Source organism: Carlito syrichta, unplaced genomic scaffold, assembly GCF_000164805.1.
Source record: "Carlito syrichta isolate Samal-C Ts95f unplaced genomic scaffold, Tarsius_syrichta-2.0.1 Scaffold288993, whole genome shotgun sequence".
NCBI lineage: Eukaryota > Metazoa > Chordata > Mammalia > Primates > Tarsiidae > Carlito > Carlito syrichta.
The window spans coordinates 176175-202976 of NW_007233089.1; the positions used below are offsets into that span (position 1 = coordinate 176175).

Here is a 26802-nt window from a genome sequence, read left to right on the forward strand (position 1 = left end):
GTTAACTATTGAAAAATTTGTTTTGGGGACCTTCTTATTTGAAGAAAAATAATTATTATACTTTTTTGCCATAAAATCTAACTTGATAAAAGTCATTTTTGCTTTGGAGTTGTGTGCTAAGCTAGTGTAAATATTGCACTTAGGAACTCCATATACCTCTTTTTCTCACTCTTTTTTTTAACCCCCTCTTTTCACTGTAACCATCCTCTTTGGTCACTAATTCGGGAACCAAAGTAGTTAGTTCCTGAAGTTGTTTTTTTTTTTTTTCTGTTTACTTTGAAATGCAAGATTTTATCATATAAACATTCTCCAAACACGTAGAATTCTTTTTATATCACAGGCTTTGGTATGTATTTTAATACATATCAATATGTATTTTATGTCAATATGTATTTTAAAAATAGGTTATTTAGTATGCTGAAAGAAATAAAAATTGGTAATCATTGACTCTGTTTTAACGTAGAGTGGTTTTCCACAGAATACCTTATAATTTAAAATAGCAGGTCATTACAAGTAATATTTCAAATTTCTTTTTTAAAGAGGAAAACTGGAAAAAGTGTCGATTTCAGCATCCATCAACTATGCATATATTGCAGCCCATGGATATTCATGTTGAGTTGGCCAAGGCAATGGTAGAAAAAGACATTAGAATGGCCAGGTAATATATGAGTTTCTTTTTTATTAGAAAATCAACATGGTGAAATATATCTGCAACAGTTACTGGAACTTAATGAAGCAAAGATTTCTGTAGAAGACAGAAAAAAATAGTGATTATTCTATCTTGTAGCAGAAATATATTTTTAAGAAAGTGTGTATTTGAATTAAATATCACCTCTCTTATTTCAGAAGTATTTGGACTTTAATGTTCTGTAAAAGTTGGTGATACGTGTTTTTGAATGGATCCAACTCAAGGTTTAGTATCAGTGAAATAAAATCTTCAAAAGAATTAGAGGCTCTTTTGATCATGAAGTCACATAACTTCCTGAGAAAAATCTGAGGAAATAAGCAATATAAAATGAATTTTGAATTTAAGTAGACAATTAAGAAATATTTATGCAGCTTTAAAAAAACAGCTTTACTGAAGAATAATTGACATTTAATAAGCTGTATGTATTTAAAGTGACAATTTGATAAGTTTGACATATCTTTATGTCTGTGAAACCATCATCACAGTCAAGATAGCATCTATCACTTACAAAAGTTTCAATTATTTTCTCTATTGTACTTCTGGGTTGTTTTTTTTTTTTCTGATTTCTACTCTGATGTTTATTACTTCTTTGTTCTGCTTGCTTTAGGTTTCATTTGCTTTTTATTTTTAGTTTCTTAGGGTGAACACCGAGGTCATTTGAGACCTTTATTTTTTAAAATATAGGCATTTAATGCTATAAATTACCTTGAAATACTACTTTACTGTACCCTAGTAAGCATCTAGCAGCTAGGTATCTGTCAGCTTGAGCTGTTTACAGCTTAGCCAGTAAGCCAAAAATAACACTTGAAAGAGCTTTATGAGAAGCTACAAAGCTATTGAGGTCTATAAACCTGGGGAGTTACATTGAGTAGGGACTAGAATCACCTGCCGAAAGTAAGCAGCTGATACAAGCATAATGGTGATTCAGCAGTGAGTAAAATAGATGTCCTCATGGAGCTTACATTTTAATCAGAGGAGAAATAATTTACTAATGATCTGACAGGTGCTGCCAAGTGCTATATGTGTATGTAAAAATAAAGAAAGCAAGTCAAGGGGATACAGAGTAATGTAGTAGATACTCTTTGATGTTTATAATGAGAAATCTTTGACACCAGAAAATAGGGTTTGGGTTTTAGAAAGTAGAGAATTGTGTTTAAAAAGACTTTCATAAGTGTTAGTTGACTTAAATTTGGCTGCTTAAGAGGGATATGTTTAAATTATCTGGAAACTTGGTTTGCATGGAACTTTCTATTTCTTGACAGTGTTTTCTAAACGAGGCATTATTGTAAATAGTTTAAAGTAACTTTGACTCTACAATGCAATCTCTTCTCTGGTCCCTATCCCTCTCTGTAATATAGAGAGACTGACTTTAAAACCTTATAGCTGAATTGTATTTTTAGATTTAAAGTATCAGGAGGACTTCCTTTGATGCATGTGAGAATTTCTGACCAGAAGATGAAAGATGTGCTATGTTTGATCAACAGTATACCTTTGCCACAGAAATCATCAGCACATTCTCCAGAGAGACAGGTAAATTTATATAACAAAAACAATAAATCTTTTATTTTCAATACTATTCTAGAATGGTGGTAGAAAGTCAGTTTCAGGGCATGTTTTATAAGTGAAAGGACCCAAAAGATAGAAATTAAAGGAAAATATTTTTCAAATTTATAAAATAAGTTTTAAATAACATTTGATTAAAAAACTACTAGCAGAAATCATCTTTAAAATGTTGCAAATAAAACAATTGGTATGCAGTTTCCTTGTATGTCAGACTTGAAGTTCTAGATCACTTTAATTGAAGTTGATCTTTACAGCATAAAAGAAATACTGGATTTCTACTTACTTTGAAATGAAATTTGAGAGCCAACTGATGGTGATACTATTTTCCAGGGATCTGTAATAAAGATGTACTTTGATTTTATAACATTATGTGAATAATACACAATGATAGACTAACCTGTTAGAGTTATACTTAGTTTTGTTCTTGTAAATGCAGATGGTAATCTTAATTTGTAAATTCTAACCAACTGTTAGTTGATTGCATAATGTATTTTTGTTGGAACATTTGTGTATTGTGTATATATGTGTCTTTCTGTCTCTCTGTACCTTCTGTTACTTTTCAGTCTTTCTCTCATTTATGTACATTTAATCCTGCTAAATCAGTATTTAAAAGACATCTTTTTGCATTCTTTGCTAGGTATCCTCAATTCCTGTTATTTCAGGTGGGACAAAAAGTCTGCTTGGTACTTCACTTTTGCTAGATGGTATGGAATCAGGTAAGGAAAGTAAAATATTCTTTCTTTATGAAAACAAATCATTATGTTGTTATCTAGAGATAAAACTTTTAGGAAATAAGAGAATTCTGAAAACTGCTTGTTCTAGTTCTAGCTGTGCTACTAACCAGTAGTGACTTTGAGTCATTTGTCTTCTTTAAGCCCAAATTTCTTTATTAACAAATAAAGAGATTTTTTGTGGCTGACAGTGCTTACTTAAGATTCTAAACAAGCCTTTTTTTTTGTTGTTGTTGCAGCAATCTCTATGTGTTCCTTTTCTTTAACTCTGGCCTAACTTGTGTCTTTTAATTTTGAACTAGAATATAAGCTTCATGAGGACAGGACCATGTCTATCCTGGTCACTCTGTTGTCCATAGTGGCTGGGTAGCCTGATGCATGGTAGATGATGCCCAGTAAATATTTTGTTGGATATTGAATGAATGAAATGAAGTGAAAAACAGAACCACTGAAGAAAATACAGTAGTGCTTTTGGATTTTAAATGTTATTATCACATACCAGGTTGAGTCACTTCGTGGAACTCTAAAAAAGGAAACTCTTGTGATGCGGAATATGAAGATTGCATTTAAAAATTAATCTTCGTTGTGGGAGACTTAGATTTGAGTGTTTTATGAAGTTTCAACGGATGTTGTCTTAGGTCCAATGAGTATCTTTTTCTTTCAGAGTCTGATGATGAGTATTTTGATGCTGAAGATGGAGATGCACAGACTGGTAAAAGTATGAAAGGGTCAGAACTACAAAAAGCTGCAGAAATCCCAAATGAGGAGCTTATTAATCTTATACTCAAGTTTGAAATTAAGGAAGTATGTATTTTTTGTTCATAAATAAATACATTCGTGCTGTCACTGTCTTATGAACTATCTCAAGCTAGATCCAAATGTTAAATACATTTAAAATGTAGAACTCTATCTTTCCTACTGCCCCCCACAGGTATACTCACTCTCTTTCTCTCTCTCACAAAGTTTCAAAAAACTGAAATATTATTTTTAAGATACTGATGTAAGTATGATTTGTAGTATATCTAATTTGTTCTATAAGAGCTTAGACTATTAGATAGGATTTGCTTTGCTGCAGACAATTTTTATGACATGCTTTCTTTAATTTTTTTAAACATTTAACTTTAAGCTAAATACGATTACTCATTGTCACGTTTGTAATTTTGAAAAATGTAAACAGCCTAAATTTCCAACATGCTTTCTATAGCCTTTAAAAGGAAATGTGGAAAGATGGTCACAATATATCATTATTTGGTGCAAAAGCAATGATAATAACAAGGACATTATGATTTCATTTAAAATTATATTTCCTTTGATAAATGACAGACAGTGTTTATCTCCAGGTGTTGGGATTTCCTTTTTTTTTGTATTTGCCTGTTTGCTTTTCCTTATATTCTAAGTTTTCTGTAATAAATTTGTATTGATTTGATAATAAAACACAAAAGATAAGAATAAAGAGATATTCCTTATTTACTATTTTGTATCTCAAAGTGAGCATATCCTAAAATATGTCAGGAATACCAGGTTTTAATTGTGTGTACAAATGTAATTATTATTGGTGTTTGTTTAGAGAAAGACATGCTTTCTCCTGTAGCTTTCTTTGAGTTTGCTCTCTCATATTCCATCCAAAGTATTAGTAAATCCCATGACTTTATCTTCAGAGTACATCCAGATGATTGCTTTTCCCTTCCACTGCTGCTGTACTGTACAAAGCACCAGCAGCTCTTGTCTGGATCATTGCGGTAGCCTCTTAAATGTCTCTGCTTCTGTCACGTACCCTGTTCTCCTTACAGTTGCTAAAGTGATCCTTTAAAAGTGAAAGGCAGATCATTTCACTACTCTGCTCAGAATCTTCCACTAACTTGAAAGCTCACTCAGAGTTAAGGACTGAGCCCTTCCCATGGCCTCCACATCACCTCATGTGACTGGATTTATTTTCACTTCCTTTCTGGCTTGCTCACTCTGCTCTAGCTGTATTTTATTTATTCCTTCAATAAGGATTTATTACGTGCCATCATGTACTAGACATTGTGTTAGATGCTAGAAAACAGTAGTTTGCCTCATGGAGCTGACACCTGTCTTTTGTTCTTCCTTATATATACCAAAGCACATCCTTTGTGCTTTCTGTTTCCTTTGCATGGAACACTTTCCCTGCATAGCTTGATTATTTATTTCCTCCAGATATTTGCTCAAATATCATCTTAATGGAAAGCGCTGACTACCCAATATAAGATAGCTACCTTTACTTTCTACAATTTTCTGTAGAATGTAAGCTACATGAGGATAAGGACTTCTGTAGTCCATTTTCTATTGTTATAACAGCATACCTGAGACTGGGTGATTTTTTTTTTTTTTTTTTGAAGACGCTTATTTGGTTCAGTTCTTGAGACTGGGAGGTCCACCTGCATCTGGTGGTGTTTTTCAGACCGTATGTTTCCCTGAGGAAAGGGGGAAGGATGAGCAAGTTTGTGCAAAAGAAAAAGTACAAGGTCCTGGGCTTGCTTTATGATAACCCATTCTTGGGATCAGTAATCCACTCTAGGCAAAAATGAAACCCACTCTAGCAAAAAATGAATCCACTCACCAGGACAGAGTCCACATAACTGAAGCACTTCCTGTGAGGCCTTCTTTCTCAGCACTGTGGAATTGAGGATCATGTTTCAGCATCAGTTTTGAATGGGGTATTAAAACTGTAGCAAGGATCATGCCTGTTTTAGTCCTTAGTTGCCAGCACAGCCTAACATATGGTAGATGGTGCCCAATATTTTATCGAATATTAAATGAAAGAACTGAAGTGAAAAGTTCCTAGTATGACTTTTTGTGCTGTTTTGAAGTTTTAAATGTTTATGTGGTGAAATTTAATCAAATTTTATGTCCTAGATTTGTGTATGCTTAGGAAATTACTCATTACAAAAATTTTTACCAATGATTTTACATGTTTATGATTTAATTGCTTTCATTTAAATCTTTTACTTATCTGAAGCTTTTTTGAATATCAGTTTTGTACTTAATACCTTACTGCACTATCATTTTATCGTTTAATGTTTTCTTGATTTTTCTACAGTATATAATTATATCATCTGCTATTATTAATTTTTGCCCTTTTCCAGTATTTCTACTGTTGTGGTTACTATTGCTACCTACCCTAAAATTTAGTTTAAGTTACTTTAAAACTTAGTAACTTACAAAAACTTTATTTTTCTCACGGTTTTGTGGATTAGGAATTCTTGAGGGGCCCAGCTGAGTAATTTTGTGTATAGTCAGTCGTTTGGTCTGATGTTGGCCAGGGCTGTAGTCTTCTGAAGTCTTGAGCTGAATGTCCTCATGAGGCTTCCAGTTGATACTAGCTGTTGACTGGGAGCTCAGCTGGGACTGAAAACTGAAACACCTACTCATAGCCTCCCAGCATGACATTTTCAGAGTAGTTGAGTTTTTTACATGGCAGCTGGCTTCATGGTCATTTTTCTGACATCAAAAGTCATTATAGTATTACTTCCTTTGCACGCTATTGATGGAAGCATTTACAAGCTTGCCCGTATTCAAAGGCCTCCACCTCTATGGAGTGACAAAGGCCTCCACCTCTTTGGAGTATCAAAGCACTTGTACTTTTAAAAATTGTCACATGTATTTTTTATTGGCTAAATATACTGGCTGCCATTTCTAGAATTAAATAATAGCATGATACTGGATATTCTTGTCTTACTTTTTACTTTTATGGGGTTGCTTTTTTATTTTTTAAACCATGCATGATTTTTGTTTTGAAACACAGGTTTAAGAAAATCATTTTGAGGAAGAATCTGTACATTCCTAGTTTATTTAGAAACAAATCAATAATAGACTTAAAGTTCATCATGGTTTTTTATAGATGTACTTGCATGCTCAGTAATATAATTTAAGATGATCTTTCTAATTATATTAAATAACTTTATGGTAGTAGAAGATCATGAGCAAAGTTCCTCCTTTTCTCATGGTGATATGTATGGAGAAAGATTTTGTTTTTGATGTTTTAAGTATGATTCAGACTTAACAACTTTTCATTGGCTATGCTAATTCTTTTAGGTGATTTTGGAATTTACTAGACAGCAGAAAGAAGAAGATACAATCCTAGTATTTAATGTTACTCAGTTAGGAACAGAGGCCACAGTGAGAACATTTGACTTAACTGCGGTATCTTATTTAAAGAAAATCAGCTTGGATTACCATGAAATTCAAGGTAATAGCCATAAAAAATAGATATAATAGTCTATAATAATACTGTTGAGTATGTCAAACACTTTCATTTGTATAATATGTATAATAAGTGATAGCAGTGTTCTAAGCATTTTATAAGTCATAACTTGTCTAGTCCTTACAACGATGGTGGGATAGGCAATGTTATCTCCAGCTTACATGTAAGTAAAGATTGATTATGTAGTTTATGTACAGTCATACAGCTATAAGTGACTGAACCATGATTCAAACCCTGTAAATCTGGCCCTAGTGTCTTTTCTCTGAACTAATATTATCTGTTGCCTCAAAGAGTTCATAAACATTCCCTTAACATGGAGAGTATTATTCCCATTTGCAAACAAAGAAAGGCTAAATTAAGGTTACATGACTCACTTAATATAGAGAGTGCCAAAAAAATGTATACACATTTTAAGAAAGAGCGGAAGAAATTGTATTAAAATTATAGATGAATGCAAGTCACATTTGACTTCTGTAATTTCAAGATGTGCTCAAAATGGTTACCATCAGTGGTCAGACACTTCTGATTATGGTGAACTAAAACTAATACAAAGATAACATCTCTTAAAATGTGTATACATTTTTTTTTTGTTGGCACCCCTGGTACCATGTATCTTGTGAATGGCAACACCTATAATTCACCTCTGGTCTTACACTGTTGAAGGCCTTGTTCTTTCTATTCAATAGTGTACATATATCACAAGAAGCACCAGGTTATATAAATAAAAAAGGTTATTTCCTTTAGAAGCTCTTATAGTTTATCATTTCAGTGTATACCTGTGTGCACAGATATTTATGTGGATGAATCTATATTAATTAAAATTCCCTAATATTTGCCTAATGCTGTAGTCAAATGTGGATTGTCCTCGGTGTCTGTGAGGGATTGGTTCCAGGACCCTCACAGACACCAAAATCTGTGATGCTCAAGTCTCTTATATAAAATGGCACAGTATTTTCATATAACTTATGCACATCCTCCTGTATGCTTTAAATAGTCTCTAGATTAATTATAATACCTAGTGCAGTGTAAATACTATGTGAATAGTTGTTATCCTATATTGGTCTTTAAAATTTGTATTTTTTAGTAGTATTTTTATTTATTTATTTTTTCTTTTTTTTAAATTTATTTTTTAATATTTCGATTCGAGGTTGGTTGATTCTGTGGATGTGGAATCCGTGGATACAGAGGACCTACTGTGTAAAGACCTATGGTTTATACTTTTTTAATAGTTGAAAACAAAATAAACCTCAGCTTAGAAGAAAAATGTGTTAGTAATATTCTATACACATTGTGTTATACATTATAGCCTTGATTGAAACATATAAATAATACATTTTCTAGGCCATTTTTTCTATTAGGAAAGGTTATGATCTTGGAAACCAAGGGAAAATTTTGAGATGTCCCAAAAGCAAGAGTTACAGAACTGCAAATAGTATAAGATGCATTATATGATGAACAAATCACATCTCCCTCTACAGCTTTTAGAGACAGTTCCTTGGTATATCTCCATAAGGCTGTAGAGGACATCTGATAGTACCTGTTGCTTTTAAGTTACAAAGAAGCTTAACAATTCTTCTACCTTAAAAAAAAAAACCAGAACTTTATTTTTTCATGTAAGTTGCCTCTCTCAGTCTAAACAAATGAAGATTATTTAAATTTCTTTAATAGAAATAAGATAAATTATTTATTCATAGAATTTTAGGGGTCAGTAGGATATCTGAGATTTTTATAGTCCAACCTTCTTGTTATATAGTTGAGAAAACTAAAGTTAAATAGTTTTTGGGAAGGGTAGAGATGAACTAGACTTCATATCTCCTGATTCTTATATCCTTAGTCTTTCCGCCATTCTACAAATACACATATGGGCTTAAAAATATCTAGAGAAGTGTGGATTACTTTGAATACAGATATGAAATCTAGTGAAAATAAATATACACTTTTTAAGTAAGTTTGATACCAGAGTTAAGGAAAAGATTTGGATTGGTTTTGTTTCTTTAATGGTGATGGCCGTACCATTTTATAACTGTGAAAATATGCACAGATATGCTTTTAAAACTTAATTAGGAAATTTTTTAAAAAGTAAAAAACATTTAGAAAGTTTCAAAATTTAAAAAGAGCAATTTAGTTGAAAAATTTTTTCCCCCTTTTAAATTTAGGATCCAAAAAGAAGCCCCTTCACTTGATTAGCTCTTCTGACAAGCCTGGATCAGATCTTTTAAAAGTGGAGTATATTAAGGTAAGAGCCATAGGATGATTATCTATTTATTGCATACTCAAAAATGTGCCCAAATGACCATATGTTACTCATGACTCAGCATGTGTATCACAATTTCTTTTCAGTTTTCAAACAGCTTTATTTATTTAGTGATGTTTAAAAACTTTTATATATCTTTTAAAAATTATATTGTATTATATTATAGAGATGTGGGGTACAAATAAGGATTAACTACACAAGTAGCCTGCATGCAGGTGAAATTTGGTCCTCCAATTGGCCCTCACTCCCCTGTTACAGGACCAGTTCCCTTTGTGTTGTTGCATGTCCTACCTCTTTTACTAGGAGTGCCTAGTGACTGCCAATCCCTCCCTTGTGCTGATGTGATTAATGTTCATGTTCCACTTATGAGTGAGAACGTACAGTATTTAGTTCTTTGTTTCTGTGATAGGTCTCTTAGTATGATGGTCTCCAGTTCCATTTAATTTGCTGCAAAGGCCATGATTTTGTTCTTTTTCATGACTGTGTAATACTCCATCATGCATACATACCACGTTTTCTTTATTCAGTCCACTTTCAGCGGGCAGCAGGATTGGTTTCATGTTTTTGCTGTTGTGACTAGTGCAACAGTAAACGTGTATGTAGATGCCTTTTTGGTAGAGTGAGTTATGTTCCTTCAGGTGTATTCCCGGGAGAGGGATTGCTGGATCGTATGGAAGGTCAATTTTTGGTTCTTTTAGGAAGTGCCACACTGCTTTCCATAGAGGTTGAATTAACTCGCACTCTCACCAGCATTGTAGAAGGGTTTCGTTTTCTCCACACCTGTGCCAGCATCTGTTGTTTGTTGATTTGTTAGTGATGGCCATCCTTACTGGAGTTAGGTGGTATCTCATTGCAGTTTCGATTTGTATTTCTATAATTAGTGAGGCTGAGCATTTTTCATGTATCTGTTGGCTGCTTGTATGTCTTCTTTTGAGAAGTGTCTGTTCACGTCCTTTGCCCACTTTTTAATGGGGTTCTTTGCTTTTTTTCCTTTCACTTTGAGTTCCTTGTAGATCCTGGATGTTAGGCCTTTGTTAGATATATGATTTGCAAATATTTTTTCTAATTCTGTGGATTGTCTCTTTACTCTCTTGATGATTTCCTTTGTTGTGCAAAACTTTTCAGTTTGATGAGGTCCCACTTGTCTATCTTAGGTTTTATGCACAACTTTTAAGAGGGAAATCTGTGCCTTTTTTTTTAACATATTTTTTATTTTAAAATTGTGGGGTACAGTTAAGGGTTAGGTATACAAATATGCATTGTGCAGGTACCCTTGTTGATGAGGTGTGCCCTCCCGTCTTCAGACAGATATCGACTACCGTTAATCCCACCTCCCTTCCTCTCCCTGCCCCCCCCCGTAGTTTCCTGCCACTGTCAATCCTTTTCTTATAGTATTACGATAGTTGTTCAAGGTCCACTTATGAGTGAGAACATGTGATACTCAGATCTTAGTTTCTGTGAGAGATCACTCAGTATTATAAACTCCAATTCCATCCAGGTTGCTGCAAAATTCATAATTTTGTTCTTTTTTATGGCTGTGTAATATTCCATTGTGTATATGTACCAAATTTTTAAAATCCAGTTCTCTTTTGGTGGACAGCATGGTTGGTTCCATGATCTTGCTATTGTGAACAATGCTGCGCTAAACATATGTGTGCAGGTATTTTTTTTCTTCAGGGTATATTCCCAGTAGGGGGATTGTGGGGTCATATGGAAGGTCGATTTTTAGAGCTTTTAGGAATCACCACACTGATTTCCACATAGGCTGCACTAGTTTACACTCCCACCAACAGTGCAGAAGTGTTTCCTTTTTACCGCATCCTCTCCAGCATCTGTTATTTTTTGAGTTATTGATAATGGCCATTCTGACTGGAGTTAGGTGGTATCTCAGTGTGGTTTTAATTTGCATCTCCTTGATGATTAGTGAGGTTGAACATTTCTTCATGTGTCTGTTGCCCACTCGTATGTCTTCTTTTGAGAAGTGTCTGTTCATATCTTTTGCCCACTTTGTAATGGGGTTGTTTGCTTTTTTTCTCACCCCTCCTGTTCAATATAGTATTGGAAGTCTTTTTTATTTGTACACATTTTTTCTTTTTTACTTAAGTGCAGTGCTATTCCACAATCACTAAACTTTTTGTTCCCAGGAAGCCTATGAACTAGTTGCTGTTTTTGTCTCCTAGGGCAGATTTAGATACCTATATTAATAGCAGGCCATTGATAGGTGACTTTTGACTGAGAATCCTGTATCAAAAAGGATAAAGTCCTATTAGGTTGGGTTCAGGAGAGAACTGCCCGGACCTATATTAATAGCAGGCCATTGATAGGTGACTTTTGACTGAGAATCCTGTATCAAAAAGGATAAAGTCCTATTAGGTTGGGTTCAGGAGAGAACTGCCCGGATTGAGAAGAGACCGAAAAATATGTCATGTGAGAAACACTGAAGGAACTGATGGTATTCAACTTCATCAAGATTAGTTGAATGGTGTAATTAATCAACTATTTATTGACTATCTGTCTGTGTTATTGAATGTCTTTACTGGGTAGTCACTTGGGATACAGAGTTGAAAAACATTCCCTGTTCTCGGGGAAAGTATAGACCAGTAGAGAGATAGCTAAGTAAACATCAATCAGAATATAATGTGGTTTATTCTCTAATAAAGGAAAGCCCAAAGCAAATATGGGTGGTGAGGCAGGAAAACTGGCCAGGCTAGCGAGCTTTTCACAGGAGGTATGTAAACCTTTGAGTTGAAATTACTGTTTGTTCTTAAGGAACAGATCTAGGATCACTGGATAGTTATAATGGGAGATAAATTTTTGACTCAGTAAGAAGTCCACATTAAATCAAAGTTCTCTAAAGATTGAATTGCTAAGGAAATAAGATTTCTTTCACTGAAGATATAAAAAACAGACTTGCTTAAAACTTTTAGGAGGGAGTTAACATTAGGTGATGGATGGACTAGATGATCTTTACACCTTCCAACCTTCAGAGTTTATCATTCTGGTTCCTAGCTACTGTTTTTCAGAAGTGAGTAGTCAACTGTTTGAAGAAAACACATTTGCACTATTACAATAAATAAACTATTTGGATGTAACCTTAAAATAATTACAACAAAATTAAATATATCACATACTTAAATAATTGATTTATTTACTTCGATTTAATTCCTACTTTAGCCTTTTTTTTTTCAGGCTGATAAGAATGGACCCAGTTTTCAAACTACTTTCGAAAAAACTGAGCAAACAGTTAAGGTAAGAAATTCTGTTAAAAAATATATTCTATTTGAAAATAATCCATTCTGGAAGTGTCTAGTATCCTTTGAGGAATGGAATATTGACTGGGTAATTTGATGACATACTCAAAGACCAATAAGAGTTATAAATAATCTGATAGATGCTACCATGCATTGTGTTTGTGATTCAGTTTAGTAAAGATGCTGTTTTGACTTATTGTATTACATCCTCATATTTTAAAAGGTTTAGTATTATTTTTAAATAAGGGAATGTATAAACAACAGAACTTTAATTTGCAAAGAACTAACAGGGTTCTAAATAAACCAAACTAAATAGCATTGTTTAATGCAGAGTTAAAAAACATAGAATTCAAGGAGATATGTTGAGTACTTGTGAAGCCATACTAAAGGAGTGACATAGAGGAAGAGGAGGCAAAATGTACATTGAAAAGACCTCATCTCTACAATAAATCAAAAAAGTAGCCAGGCGTGGTAGCACGCTCCTGTAGTTCCAGCTGCTAGGATGGCTGAGGTGGAAGGTTCGCTGGAGCCCAACAGGTCGAGACTGCAGTGGCCGGAGCAGCCACTGCACTCCAGTCTGGGTGACAGAGTAAGACTCCAACTCAAAAAAAAAAAAAAGAAAAGAAAATGAGAGAGATGAGGCTTAGATCACAGTTTTGAGAGATGGGAGACTCTATTGTAATATTGTAAACCTTCCTTTCTATAGTTTTTGTATCATTTAGTGTTTTAAGGCAATGAAAAATTCTTTTTATAAACAGAGCTTTTTACTGTATTTTAACTTGCTATTAGAATCCTACCCATTTGTGAAAGCAATTTGTGTTGCTTGTCTTAGCTTTCTAGAGTAACTGTTTTTAAAAATGTAGTACTTTCCCCCTATAAGCTATATAAAATAATAGAACCATTATTGCGGTTTTAGAAGATCATGTAGTAACTGAAAACTCACTCATAATTGTTTTATTTATATTTATACATATATATACACATACATATACACACACATATAATATATACATGTGTTATACACACGCGCACAGATAGACATACACAGTATTTTTTTTTTTTTTTTTGAGACAGGGTCTCACTTTGTCAACCAGGCTGAAGTACAGTTGTGCAGTCATAGCTCACTACAGCCTTGCACCCTTGGGCTCAAGCAATCTTCCCACCTTGGCCTCCTGAGTAACTGGGACTACTGGTGTGTGCCACCTTGCCTAGATAATTTTTAAATTTTTATTTATTTATTTATTTTTGCAGAGATAAGGGCTTACTATGTGGCACAGGGTCTCACTATGTTGAGGCCAGGAGTTCTCTTGCCACTGTACCTGGCCTCTTTTTATATTCAGATCTCATGGATGCCACATTTGAAATCATTTAGTATTAGTACATGGTGGTTCTGGAGTTTTATCTTTTGACTTACATGTTTTATATAATCATAATAGTTAATTGAAGATTCAAGAAACCATTTATAGGTTGAATATCAAGATAGTCATTAGAAGCAGATTATAGACTTCATGATAGTTATACTTGGGAAATGGAGTAATTAGGTAACTCCGGTATTCTAATGCACCCCTGAAATGTGTAAGTATAATTTATTCTCCGTATATTTCCCATTTAAAGGAGTTAGGAATCTTTCTCTCTTCTTCTAAGCAGTGATACAATTCTAGCTGCGAGTGTTTTGGGTCCTTCATGGAGACTAAAGGGTACAATTGGCCAAGAGAAATTAATTTTCTTTTTAAAACATTTTTAGGTGGCCTTTTCATCTTTAAATCTGTTACTACAAACGCAAGCTCTTCTCTCTTCTATTACTTACCTCACAAACATCATTCCATCAGATGATCAAAATATGGGTGTTGCCAAGGAGGTACACATTTCACCTGAAAAGCAACAAAAAAATTCAACTGTGCAGAAAGGTATGAAAAGCATAGGGTTTTAGAATTCTATAGTTAAATGAGGACTGTTAGAGATCATATAATTCAGTTATTTAAATGCCATTTTCGCTCATTCTGCCCTTAAAATTAAATTGTATGTGGGTATCTGATATATAAGCCAAATGTAGTCAATACTATATTTATTCTTTTTTTTGGTGGTGGAAAGGGCTACCTTTAGGTAGGTATTAGGGGAAGAAGGCATGTACTTATGTTGAGCTCTTCCTCCTCTCTCAGTGTCTCCTGCAGGGGCTTTATAGAGTGTTTGTCTTCCCTTTCATTTTCCTTAATTTCTTAAGAAAATTAACACTCAGACATATGAAGGTAGGGCTGCAGGGGTAGTGTCTAATTGGCCAAGGACCCAGGTTTTAGATCAAAGTTCAAATCCTGATTCTGCTATTTAAACTTGGCATATGATTTAACATTTCTGAGTTTCAGTGTGTTTATTTACTTTATTTTAGAATTTTTTTCTTTTAAATTACAAAAGTAATATACCCCACTGTTAAAAATGCAAACTCTACAGAATATGTGAAGCAGAAAAAAGTATTTGAAATCTTTAAGATTTTGAGAATTTTATATAATTTTTTTTTTAACATAATAGTGGTTCACTTGTTATAGGAAAGAAACCTTAAGAGTTTAGATTACTGGAATTGTACTGTGATAAAATGCTTTGTTTATTTTTAGTGATTGTGTCCTCTCAAGAGAATGACATTATTGGCTTCAGGCTGTTAGCCAAGTTAAATGCTTTTTGTGTTGTCATTTGCAATGAAAAGATCAATATTGCCGAAATCAAAATTCAAGGTAAGAATTCTCATGGTATTAAAATTGGTGAAAATGTAAGTTTGTCTTTTCCTTTATTTTTTTCTTTGCAGTTCTAGAAATATACAGATAAAGGGCTCTGAGCTGTGAAAACTCAAGGGATGTATTTGAACTATATTGCATGGTATTGAAATTGGTGAAAAGATAAGATTTTCTTCCCTTTTTTTTCTTTGCAGTGCTAAGGAACATACAAATAGAGGGCTCTGAGTTGTGAGAGTTCTAAGGTTGTAATGGAACATTTGCTTTCTTCTTTTGGGGGAATAGATATTGGTCAGAATTAGACCAAGCTAATTGAACCCCACACACTCTGGTCTTGGGATCTTCCTAAGAGTTCTTTAGGAGGTGGATATTGATGTCAGTGCAGGAATGTTGTTGATGGGCTGGGAGAAGGGTCAGTCCAGAATTCAGGCGAGGGTCTATGGATTTGCTTCATTTTTCTAATATTGTATTTAAAAAAAAAAATCTGTTTTTTACTTTGATTTTTTTTTTTTTTTTGAGTTGAAGTCTCACTCTGTCAGCCAGACTGGAGTGCAGTGGTAGTAGCCTCAACCTGCTGGACTCCAGCGATCCATCCGCCTCAGCCTTCCAAGTAGCTGGAACTACAGGCGCGTGCTACTACACCCAGCTATTTTTGATTTACTGTAGAGATGAGGGCTCACCAAGTTGCCCAGGCGGGTCTTGATCCCGCGGGCTCAGGCAATCCACTCACCTCAGCCTCCCAAGGTGTGAGATTACAGGCTGAGCCACCGAGCCTGGCTTACTTTGATATTTTATATATAATTATATAATTATACATTATATTTATCTCTATTATTTTTTATTTTTATGAGAAATAGTCTTTTAATGAAGAACTAAATCTGTAAGCTCATTATGTTCTTTTAAGCAAAAGCCGTTAAAACTCATGTAGCTTTTCCTCTGGCCTTATCTTTACCAGTGTGTTGTGGTCTGGCAATCTAGTCAACATAAAGAATATGTTAAGTGAAATTCGTGAAGAACTTAAAAACCAGTAAGCTAGGGCCTTTTTTTCTTTGTCCTTTCCAAACTGGCACAGCATCTACTCATCTGAATTTCGTCTGTGAAATTTTATAGCTTCCATGTAAATGCCTGGATATAAAATATAAAGGATCTTCTTGAATCCTAAGATAATTTAATTGTCCTAGGTATAGTTTGTTTCTGAAGATTGAAAATTCAGATAATTATTGTTTAAATGAATTTGTGGGTTTTGGTGTTTGTAAAACTGAAAAAAATCTAATATTGCAACTTAATTATCAATTAGGAATTCAGACACTGCTAAATTTTTAAAAATATCCACAAATAAAATCATGCAATGCAAAGAAAGATCTTGTTTATGGTAGATCTATAGAAATTATAATAATGCAATTTTTTTTCAGGCCTCAATTCTTCTCTTTCTCTTCAGTCAAGAAAACAGTCCTTTTTTGCCCGACTTGAAAATATTATTGTCACAGATGTTGATCCTAAGACTGTTCATAAAAAAGTAGGTGATAGTAAATAGATAGTTGATATGTTTTCGTGGTAAATGTGTGATTCTATTTTAAAATTTATTTTATAAAAGTAATAAAATTTACTTTACAGAAAAATTTTTTCATAAAGATTATAAATACAAACCATTTTCTAAATGGAATTTTATTTTGTCATTACCTTCTGAGAGAGAGTATGTTCAAATCTCTGTTTTTCAGGCTGTGTCAATAATGGGGAATGAAGTTTTTCGTTTTAACTTGGATTTGTATCCAGATGCTACTGAAGGGGATTCATATACTGACATGTCGAAAGTGGATGGTGTGCTGTCACTGAATGTTGGCTGTATTCAGCTTGTCTACCTTCATAAATTTCTTATGTCACTTCTGGTAAGATCATTATATATATTGATTTTTTAACTTAGGAATGCCTAAATAGTTCTGATAATTAGGATTGCAAATGTATAACTTTGGGTTTTGAAGGAGCGTTGTTTTGATTATAGATGGTATGAATGATGTAGTGGTTGAAACCACTGGTTACTAGTTGAAATCTGAATCATTTAATGATTTTTGTCTAGAACAAATTGTTTTTGCTATAATATAATGAAGTCACATTTTTGTGTACGAAAATTAGTGAAAGTTTTTTTTCTCTGTTCCTTAGCCATATAACATTAACCTAGGTCAGGCAGCTTATATCTATGAATGGATTATCAGTAATTTCTTCCTACTTTTAGAAAAATAGGAATCAACTGAAAGTTGTCTATTGGAAATAAAATTGGCACATGTATAAAAGAATATGGTATTATTATTTATGTTCAATATCAATCTCATACCAGATGTTGTTTGATGACTGGAAGTCTTCTGTTTGAATTTCGCTGTTTATACTTTATGTCCATAGACCTTCCTGAATAATTTCCAGACAGCCAAAGAGTCTCTCAGTGCTGCCACTGCCCAAGCTGCAGAAAAAGCTGCCACAAGTGTGAAAGATCTGGCCCAGAGAAGTTTTCGTGTTTCCATCAATATTGATTTGAAAGCACCAGTTATAGTCATCCCTCAGTCTTCCATTTCCACCAGTGCAGTAGTGGTCGATCTTGGGTTAATCAGAGTTCAAAATCAGTTCAGTCTGGTGTCTTGTGAAGAATACTTAAATCCTCCAGTAATTGATAGAATGGATGTGCAGCTAACAAAGCTTACCCTTTCTAGGTATGCTCTTTTCATAAAAATTATGGATTAAAATATGTTCAATTTTTTTTGTTACCCTTTCTAGGTATGCTCTTTTCATAAAAATTATGGATTAAAATATGTTCAATGTTTTTTGTGAAATTTTATGATCATTTAAATTCATATTCATCAAGGTAAAGGAATGAGACAAAATATTCCTTGTAAATGAAAACCAGAAACAAGCAGGCGAAGCTCTTCTCATATCAGATAAACCATTAATTATAGACTCAGTTTTGAAGACATTCGAACAAAACGTTTGAATCATTATTTAAAGTAGCAATAACTACTTGTTTTTTTTTTAATATGTTGCATTTCCCCCCATATTTATGTGTATGTATCATTTCTTCATTAGGACAGTGATCCAGCCAGGCACCTCCCATCCTGATATCCAGCTTTTGCACCCAATTAACTTGGAGTTTTTTGTAAATCGGAATTTGTCTGCATCTTGGTATCACAAGATTCCTGTTGTGGAAATTAAAGGACATCTTGATTCAATGATTGTAAGTCTATGAATGAAAAAAATAACTTTGTTATTGAAATTTTGAACTCTGAAGGCTTTGTCAGTAGAAATAAAAATGAAATGAATTTTTTACTGAAATTATTAATAATTTTAGTTAAACGTCCAAGAGGATTATTATTATTTTCAGTAGAATTTACGTTTTAGGTATGTGCTACTTAACTTTTAAATTTGCTGTACATATACGTTGGTAGGTGTCTCTATGCAGATTATTTATTAGTTTATTATACTATATCTCATATATGCACGTTTTTATTTTTAGGGATATCTAAGTACCCCTAAGATAACTATAGCATTGAGAAAAATGCCAATTTTTGTATTGAAGACAAACATTTTATTTCATTGAAATTATTTTTTTAAAAAGCAGAATTCATGCATTTTCTGGATTTGTCACATGTAAAACATGATCAGATTTCTTTGGTTATAATAAAATTTCTCTAAAGATGGTATAAGTTCAGTCAGTGGAGCTAATGTTGACTCATAAATTATATTACTTTTCTATAAATTTTTTTATCTTTGAAAATAAAAATTTTAACATGAAGTTAGTAGTGTAATACTTGGGTAGATATTATTTATATCACTTTTCAGTCAGTGTTAGTATTATTCTGTTGCTTGTATTTTGTTGCTGGGAATTTGTTTTCTGTATTAAAATGGTTTCATTGTAAAATGTAATATATTTATCTTTTAACACAATATTTCACAGGTTAGTCTAAATCAAGAAGATCTTAATCTTTTATTTAGGATATTAGCAGAAAATCTTGGCGAGACTACTGAGGACATGGATAAAGTGAAACCAAGAGCACAGGAGACAGGTGAGAGGCTAACAGTAGGTGGCATAGTATATGGGTCTACTTATTTTGCAATTTAGTAGAGAGATAGGCAATAAAAATGAAGTAAAGAAATATATACTTACAAATTGTGATTTGTATTACCAAGAAAACAAACAAGATGCTATTGAATGAAATTGTAGTTGGAGATGATTGATTCTTTTTAGTTAAACAGTCAGTCAGAGTTTCCAGACTTTTTTCTAAGTTGCATGAGTTGAGAGGAAACCATAAAGAATGACTTCAGATCAGTAGTGGATTCTGGAATAATCACTGAATTTGCATTTGTGGAGAAAACCATTTTGAGCTGGCAGTAGGTTATGGTGGGCTTATCTTTCTGATTTTTAAATAAAGCTTAGTAGTAAAATGTCTATAAGAATTGGATTGGCTGATAAATTACCACTTCCCAAAGAAACTAAACAGATTATACTGAAATAAAAATGCAAAGATATTTAAATTATTAGTTACGGTGACCCTTTTGACTTAAAGACAAAGTAACTACCAGAACTCTTTTTTAAGCTAATATATATGTATGTTTATATAACATATGCACACATACACAAGGTTATAATCTATAGTTTTTCAAACAAATATTATCATATATATGTGCATTTATGTGTGCACTTTGTTTTTTAAAAAATTGATAGTGTATCTTGGTGTTCATTCTGTATCTGTAGACATGTATAAATCTTCATTCTTTTTAGTGGTTATGTGGTATTCAATTCTTTTGAAGTATAATAATTTATTTAGCAAGTCCTTAGTGATAGACATTATGGATTGTTTTCAGTCTTTCACTGTTCCCATGTTTCATTGACCATACTTGTACATACACTTTTATAAGTACATGCATATCTGTAGGATAATACTTGTTAAAGGGCACATTATTTTTATTAATTTAATCTAAACTCAATAATTTGAGCAAATACATTTAAGACAATTAATTTAAAATTTTGACAGATTTAGCTGATTGCCCTTTATGGAACTTGTACTAATTTTCACCTCCACCAGGTTGTTTTTCTGTATCTTTCTATTGCAGCATGTCATCAGATTTTAAAAATTTTGTTCATGTGCTAAGTGAAAAATGGTACCTCAATGTATTTTTACTATTAAAAAACTATTTTACTGATGCTAATACAATAGTGAAGTAAACAAATCTTAAGTGTACAAGCTATTAAACTTTTACATATGGATACTCCTTTGCAATCGCCACGATCAAGATATAATACATTTTCAGCTCCCCAGAAGGCCTCTCTCTTGCCCTTCTTCAGCCAGTTCTCAACACTCCCTCTGCAAATTCACCCAGAAGTAACTACCATTTTAACTTTTAGTAGATTGGTTAGGTTTGCCTCTTTTTGAATTTCTTATAAATGGAACCATACAGAATACTCTTGGTGTTAAATGGCTTCTTTCACTTAACATTTGTTTGTGAGATTCGTTCATATAGCTGTAAGTAGCAGTAGTTTGTTCTTTTTATTCCTGTGCAGCATTTAATTATAATGAATGTGTCAAAATTTATTTATCCATTTGTCTTTTATGAACATTTGGGTTATTTCCAGTTTGTGGCTGTGAAAGTGTTTATGAAAGTTAATTGTATGTGTCTTTTGATATACATATATACTCTTTTTTGATATATAGAATTACTGAGTCATATTTAGATTTGCATTTAACTTCAGTAACTTACACCAAATTATACCAAACAATTTTCCAAGTGGTTGTACTAATTAACTTTCCTACCAGCAAAGTATGAGAGTTCTAGTTGTTTTTCCTTCTCACCAGTACTTAGAACGGTCAATTTTTAAAAATTTAGCCATTCAAGTAGATACACAGTGGCGTCTCTCTATGGTTTTTATTTGATCCCTGATTGCTAATGATGTTGAGCACTTTCTGGTTATTTTGTTTATTGGCCATTTGAGTATCTGCTCTTGTGACATAATTACTCAAGTCTGTTGACTGTTATTTCTTGTTTTTTTTGTTTTGTTTTTTTTGAGTTGGAGTCTCACTCTGTCGCCCAGACTGGAGTGCAGTGGCCGCTCCTGGCCACCGACTGTTATTTCTACTGAGGTGTTGGTCTTTTTTTCTTATTGATATGTAGGAGTTTGTACATTCTGAATACATGTCCTTTGTTGATTATATGTGTTATATGCAGTGGGTTAGTGTATGTGTATAAATATCCTTTTCCCTGCTATGGTTTGCCCTGAATTCTTTTTTTTTTGAGTTGGAGTCTCACTCTGTCGTCCAGACTGGCGTGCAGTGGCTGCTCCCAGCCACCGCAGCCTCAACCTGCTGGGCTCCGGCGATCCTTCCTCCTCAGCCTTTCGAGTAACCGGAATTACAGGCACGCGCTACCACGCCCAACTAATTTTTTGATTTACTGTAGAGATGAGGTCTCGCTGCCGAGGCGGGTCTGGAATCCGCGGGCTCAGGCAATCCACTCACCTCAGCCTCCCAAAGGTGCAGGAGCCACCGAGTCCGGCTTGCCCTGAATTCTTTTAATGGTTTTTTAAAATAGAATTTGTTAATATCAATACACTTTAATTTACTACCTTTTTAAGTGATACTAGTCTAAGAATTGTTTTGTAAAAGCTGAATATTTACTATAATTATTTCTTCTGGCTCACGTGGTGTTTAGAATGGTGCTGGAACAAGATGATAGCTAAGAAACTGCCGGCCGGGCTCGGTGGCTCAGCCTGTAATCCCAGCGCTTTGGGAGGCTGAGGTGAGTGAATTGCCTGAGCCCGTGGGTTTGAGACCCGCCTGGGCAACTTGGCGAGACCTCATCTCTACAATAAATAAAAAATTATTTGGGCGTGGTAGCACGCGCCTGTCATTCCAGCTGCTTGGAAGGCTGAGGCGGAAGGATCGCCGGAGCCCAGCAGCTCGAGGCTGCAGTGGCCAGCAGCGGCCACTGCACTCCAGCCTGAGTGACAGGGTGAGACTCCAACTCAAAAAACAAAACAAAACAAAAGAAACTGCCCTATGCATTACTTTCTTGAAGTGAATAATTAACAGCAGTGGTTTTCCGCATGGATTTCTGGTATGGTTTATACTGCAGAATTCCTTTGTGTTGTACTAGTGGTCAACATAATGTTAACTGAAATAATGGTAATGGCTAGTTTAGTGATACTGAGGGACAGTAGAGAGTGAAGGCTGTATGCTGAGGCTGATGAATTTAGACTCCACCGTTTGTGTGACACTGGACAAGGTACTGAATCTGTGCTCTGTGGCTCATCGGTTAAATAAGGACAAAAAAGTTCTTACCTCAAAGGGATGTCATAAGAATTAAATAGGACCATGCAGAGCCCTTAGAACAGTGTCTGGTACACAGGTAAACACCTATGAGAGCTGCATTATTTTTGTTTATTACAGTTTGGAATGTAGTTTTCTTATATCTTATAGGGTATGTGAATTTCAGAAAAACAGCATCCTAGTTATATTGCTTTACTTTTGTTTCTTTGTGTTGCATAAGAGACCTTAACCTTTCGTCCCCTGTTTCTTTTCTACTTTTGCCTCTTGCTAGACTCCTCATGACTTAACCATGTCAAACTCCATTTTCAAAACTGTCATGTGTTATCACTCTTTGGCTTTTCATAGTCTCCTATGTTTTTCTTGGAATGTCTGCTCTGTGTGATGAGGTCCTTCAGCTCTACTTGAATGATACCTCCTCTATCAGGCCTTTCTTATAACAGTGTCTTGCCTTGTTCTGTGCTTTCAGTGCATTTTATGTCGAGTCTATTAACATTTGTACATTTAATGTGACTAGGTGTGGTCTGTTTATTTTTCTTGTTTATGTTTAAATGTATATATCTCTTCTACTAAACTATGAGTTTTCTAAGGGCTGGAGCTATTACTGACACACAGATTTTTAGTGCCTGTCATTCACCAGGTCCAAAATACTTACAGAAGTCCACAGTAAGTGTCTGTGGAAGCAATGTGTGAATAAAAGTGAATGAATTTCTTTTAAACATTTTTAGGTGAAATTAAAGAGCCCTTTGAAATCTCTGTATCACAACAAGATGTGCATGCTTCAAAAGATACTTTTACAACTGGAGTGGAAGAATTTAGATCTGTAGACATCATTAACATGCTGCTGAATTTTGAAATTAAAGAGGTGTGTAATTTTCATCTGTTTTTGTAAAGTGAAATGAATAAATAATGAATATTTGGCATTACCTCTACTAAGGTAAATTTGTAGATAATTGATACAGATTTTTAAAATCTTATATAGGCTGCTTACATTTTACAGTAATCTTTTAAAATTTGAAAATTTGTTAAGGATGATATATTTGGAAAATGTAGTATTTCATAGAGAAAACGGTAGCATGTCCTATAACATACTTTTTAAAAATTTTAGGACAGTAGGAATGTGGCTTGCTTTGGGTTTCATATAAGTCAGAAAAGTGACAGAGAAATTCTTTACAAATTTTAGAGCCCTTAATAGAATAAAACACAATGGAGTTCCACTTAAAAAAATATTACATTACTTTCATATGCTTGCTGTCTTCAGATTCTTGAGGAAAGATTAAATGAATTTTCCTCTTTATTCACACATTCAGCAAATATTTATTGTACGTGCTGGGTGGTAAGGATGCAGAAGTAAAAGGCATAGACTGTGAACAAACGAAATTTTTCTAAGTGTTCCCCTGAAAACTCTGCTCAGGTACTACTAGAGCTTGTGGTATTGATGTTAGGGAGAGGGCATCTAAGCAGAATGGGAGGATCAGGAAATAGTTCCTGGAGGAAGTGACATTTGAGTCAAATTTTTAAAGAAAAATAAGATACTAGCTGAGAAAAGGGGATCAGGAAAGAGCCTGGGGCAGGGTAGAAAGAAGAACAAGCATTAAAGTATGAATATGTGAAAAATGTGGATACAGGTGCTTGCAAGGACTTCCTCTAAAATTCCTTCATTATGAAATGGTTTTATAGAATTGTATGCTCTTTCTTCAAACTAAAAATAATCATTGTACAAATAGATTCTACTTTTTTGATCTGAAATACATGCTTTGAAACTAACTTCTTTCATGTTAAAAGCTCTGATAATCAGAGTTACTGAAGATTTACTCTTTGATAATGGAAATGTTGATAGGTGAATCATTCCATTTGCAAATATACTTAATTAACATGTGTACATAGACGACCCATACATCTTTAAAATATTATTTATAATACATATTATGATAGGTCCCTTTACTTAGGACAGTATTTAGATAAAGGAGGTGCAGTCTGTAACCCTCTACCAAGTGGATATTTGACATTGTCTGAGAACATTCTCGGTTGACATGACATGGGGAGGGGCTGATGGTAGCTAGTGGGCAGAAGCAGAAGTGCTGCCGGATGCCCTGCCTGCACAGGATGGGCCTGTGCCTGAGGAGCAGTTGACTGTTAGCCTCACAGGCTTTCACATGCAAGACCATGCATCACACTGCTGGAATTAAGTGGAGCTGTGGTTTTTGTTCTTGGTACTTTACATTTGAAAATCACTAGAATAGTGCTGATGCTTCAGAAGTCTGAACAACAACAACAAAAAAGCCTGAACACATAAGTATGCCTTCTAAGGAATATAACTTTCAGGCATAAGTAGAAGTAAACAGCTTTACATTGTGTGTGAATTTCTTGCTTATATCATTCTAGGTGATTATAAAATTATTGACTTGTCTTCTTTAGTGAAGTAGTTTGTGGTAATACTGGTGCCTTCTTTTAGGTTGTGGTTACTTTGATGAAAAAAACAGGAGCAAAAGGAAGGCCTTTACATGACCTTAGTGTCCTACAGCTTGGAGTGGAAGCTAGAGTTAAAACCTATGATGTGACAGCTAAGGCATATCTAAAAAAAATTGGTATGCGATGCTATGATTTCACTGGTAAGTGTGAAGCATCATCTGTGTAAATTATTCATCAGGCAGATGGTCCCTACCTTTTTATCAGCATTAACGTATTTTTTTATGTCACCAGAATTATTTAGTTAAATTACTACACTGATCAAAAGAATGTGATATTTTGAAATTATTATCTTATGTAATTATTCATCATAAATGATTAATAAATATATATATTTGACATTAAGGAGAATATGTCTAAAAAAAGAAGACACATTGTACCTTGTAGTCTCACATCTTTCTCCTAAAATAAAGTGAACTTGTATTTACCTTGTTGTTTTTATACAGGCAAACTTGTATTGAGAATAATGCCTGGTTTGTGTGTTTTATAGGTTCTTTAATATATTATGATTTGTCTACATTGAGAATATTACAGTAGTACCAGATGTTATGCCAGTAGCAATTGGCAGGTGTGAGTTTTATTGTGTTTATGGGGTTTCGATTTTTCAAAGTCAAGTTTATTGAGGTATGATTTATTTGCAGTGTAGTTCATTCTTTTTAGTGTACAGTTCTATGAATTTGACAGACATGCATTTGTGTCTGTCCTGTTTTATCTCATTTATTTATTTATTTATTTTTTTGAGTTGGAGTCTCACTCTGTCGCCCAGACTGGAGTGCAGTGGCCGCTCCTGGCCACTGCAGCCTCGACCTGCTGGGCTCTGGTGATCCTTCCGCCTCAGCCTTCCAAGCAGCCGGAACTACAGGCATGCACATCATACCCGGCTGATTTTTTGATTTATTGTAGAGATGAGGTCTTGCTGCCCAGGCGGGTCTCGAACCTGCGGGCTCAGGCAATCCACTCACCTCAGCCTCCCAAAGGTGCAGGATTACAGGCTGAGCCACCGAGCCCGGCTTGTCCTGTTTTAAAACATGTTTGAAATGTTTAAGAGACATGATAGATCAGCCTTGTCTTTTTCTGTTTTAGACTCTAATGGAGAACCTCTTCACGTTATTAACTCTTCTAATGTGACTGATGAACCCCTTCTCAAAATGTTATTTACAAAGGTACCTAGTTTCATTTCTTTAATTTTTGAATATGTGTGTGTATTACCCTCTTATATCACATTCCAATTTTCTCTCCAAAATTTTGTATTCTAAACTGGTTGTAGAAAATTATGCAAGCTTATGAAAATGCTGAATACTTTCATTAACTTTCTGAGATACCCTGTGATGTTGAATAAATTAGAATAACACAAAGGTCCATTGTAATCCAAAGTAAAGTGTGTTATACTCTAGATATACTACCATATTTTTTTCCTACTGTTTAGATTAGTGTACCTAATCTAGGTATACTAGCATATCCTCCAGGGTAAGATAGAGAATTTGAGTTTTTGCTTCTATAAAATGTGAGAAATGCTATATGGTCAGTTTTTTTTGGTGTGCATGTTCTTACTTGCCCTTTAGGAATATATTTATATTGTTTTAATAGCATATTTTAAAAA

At 34.0% G+C, this 26802-nt stretch overlaps 1 protein-coding gene across 1 annotated transcript in view; it reads left to right on the plus strand.

The window, feature by feature from the left end:
* VPS13C (vacuolar protein sorting 13 homolog C) overlaps positions 1-26802 on the plus strand; it is a gene marked incomplete at its 3' end in the record, with an annotated part of 134427 nt that overhangs the window by 64441 nt on the left and 43184 nt on the right. The window contains exons 24-40 of the mRNA XM_021710445.1: positions 541-658; positions 2089-2218; positions 2889-2967; positions 3647-3786; positions 7039-7192; positions 9364-9443; positions 12651-12710; positions 14457-14619; positions 15319-15435; positions 16845-16948; positions 17151-17318; positions 17827-18131; positions 18502-18649; positions 19370-19478; positions 23462-23598; positions 25189-25345; positions 26286-26365. Coding sequence (XP_021566120.1) covers positions 541-658; positions 2089-2218; positions 2889-2967; positions 3647-3786; positions 7039-7192; positions 9364-9443; positions 12651-12710; positions 14457-14619; positions 15319-15435; positions 16845-16948; positions 17151-17318; positions 17827-18131; positions 18502-18649; positions 19370-19478; positions 23462-23598; positions 25189-25345; positions 26286-26365 — 2249 coding nt within the window. The remainder of the gene's footprint in view (positions 1-540; positions 659-2088; positions 2219-2888; positions 2968-3646; positions 3787-7038; positions 7193-9363; positions 9444-12650; positions 12711-14456; positions 14620-15318; positions 15436-16844; positions 16949-17150; positions 17319-17826; positions 18132-18501; positions 18650-19369; positions 19479-23461; positions 23599-25188; positions 25346-26285; positions 26366-26802) is intronic.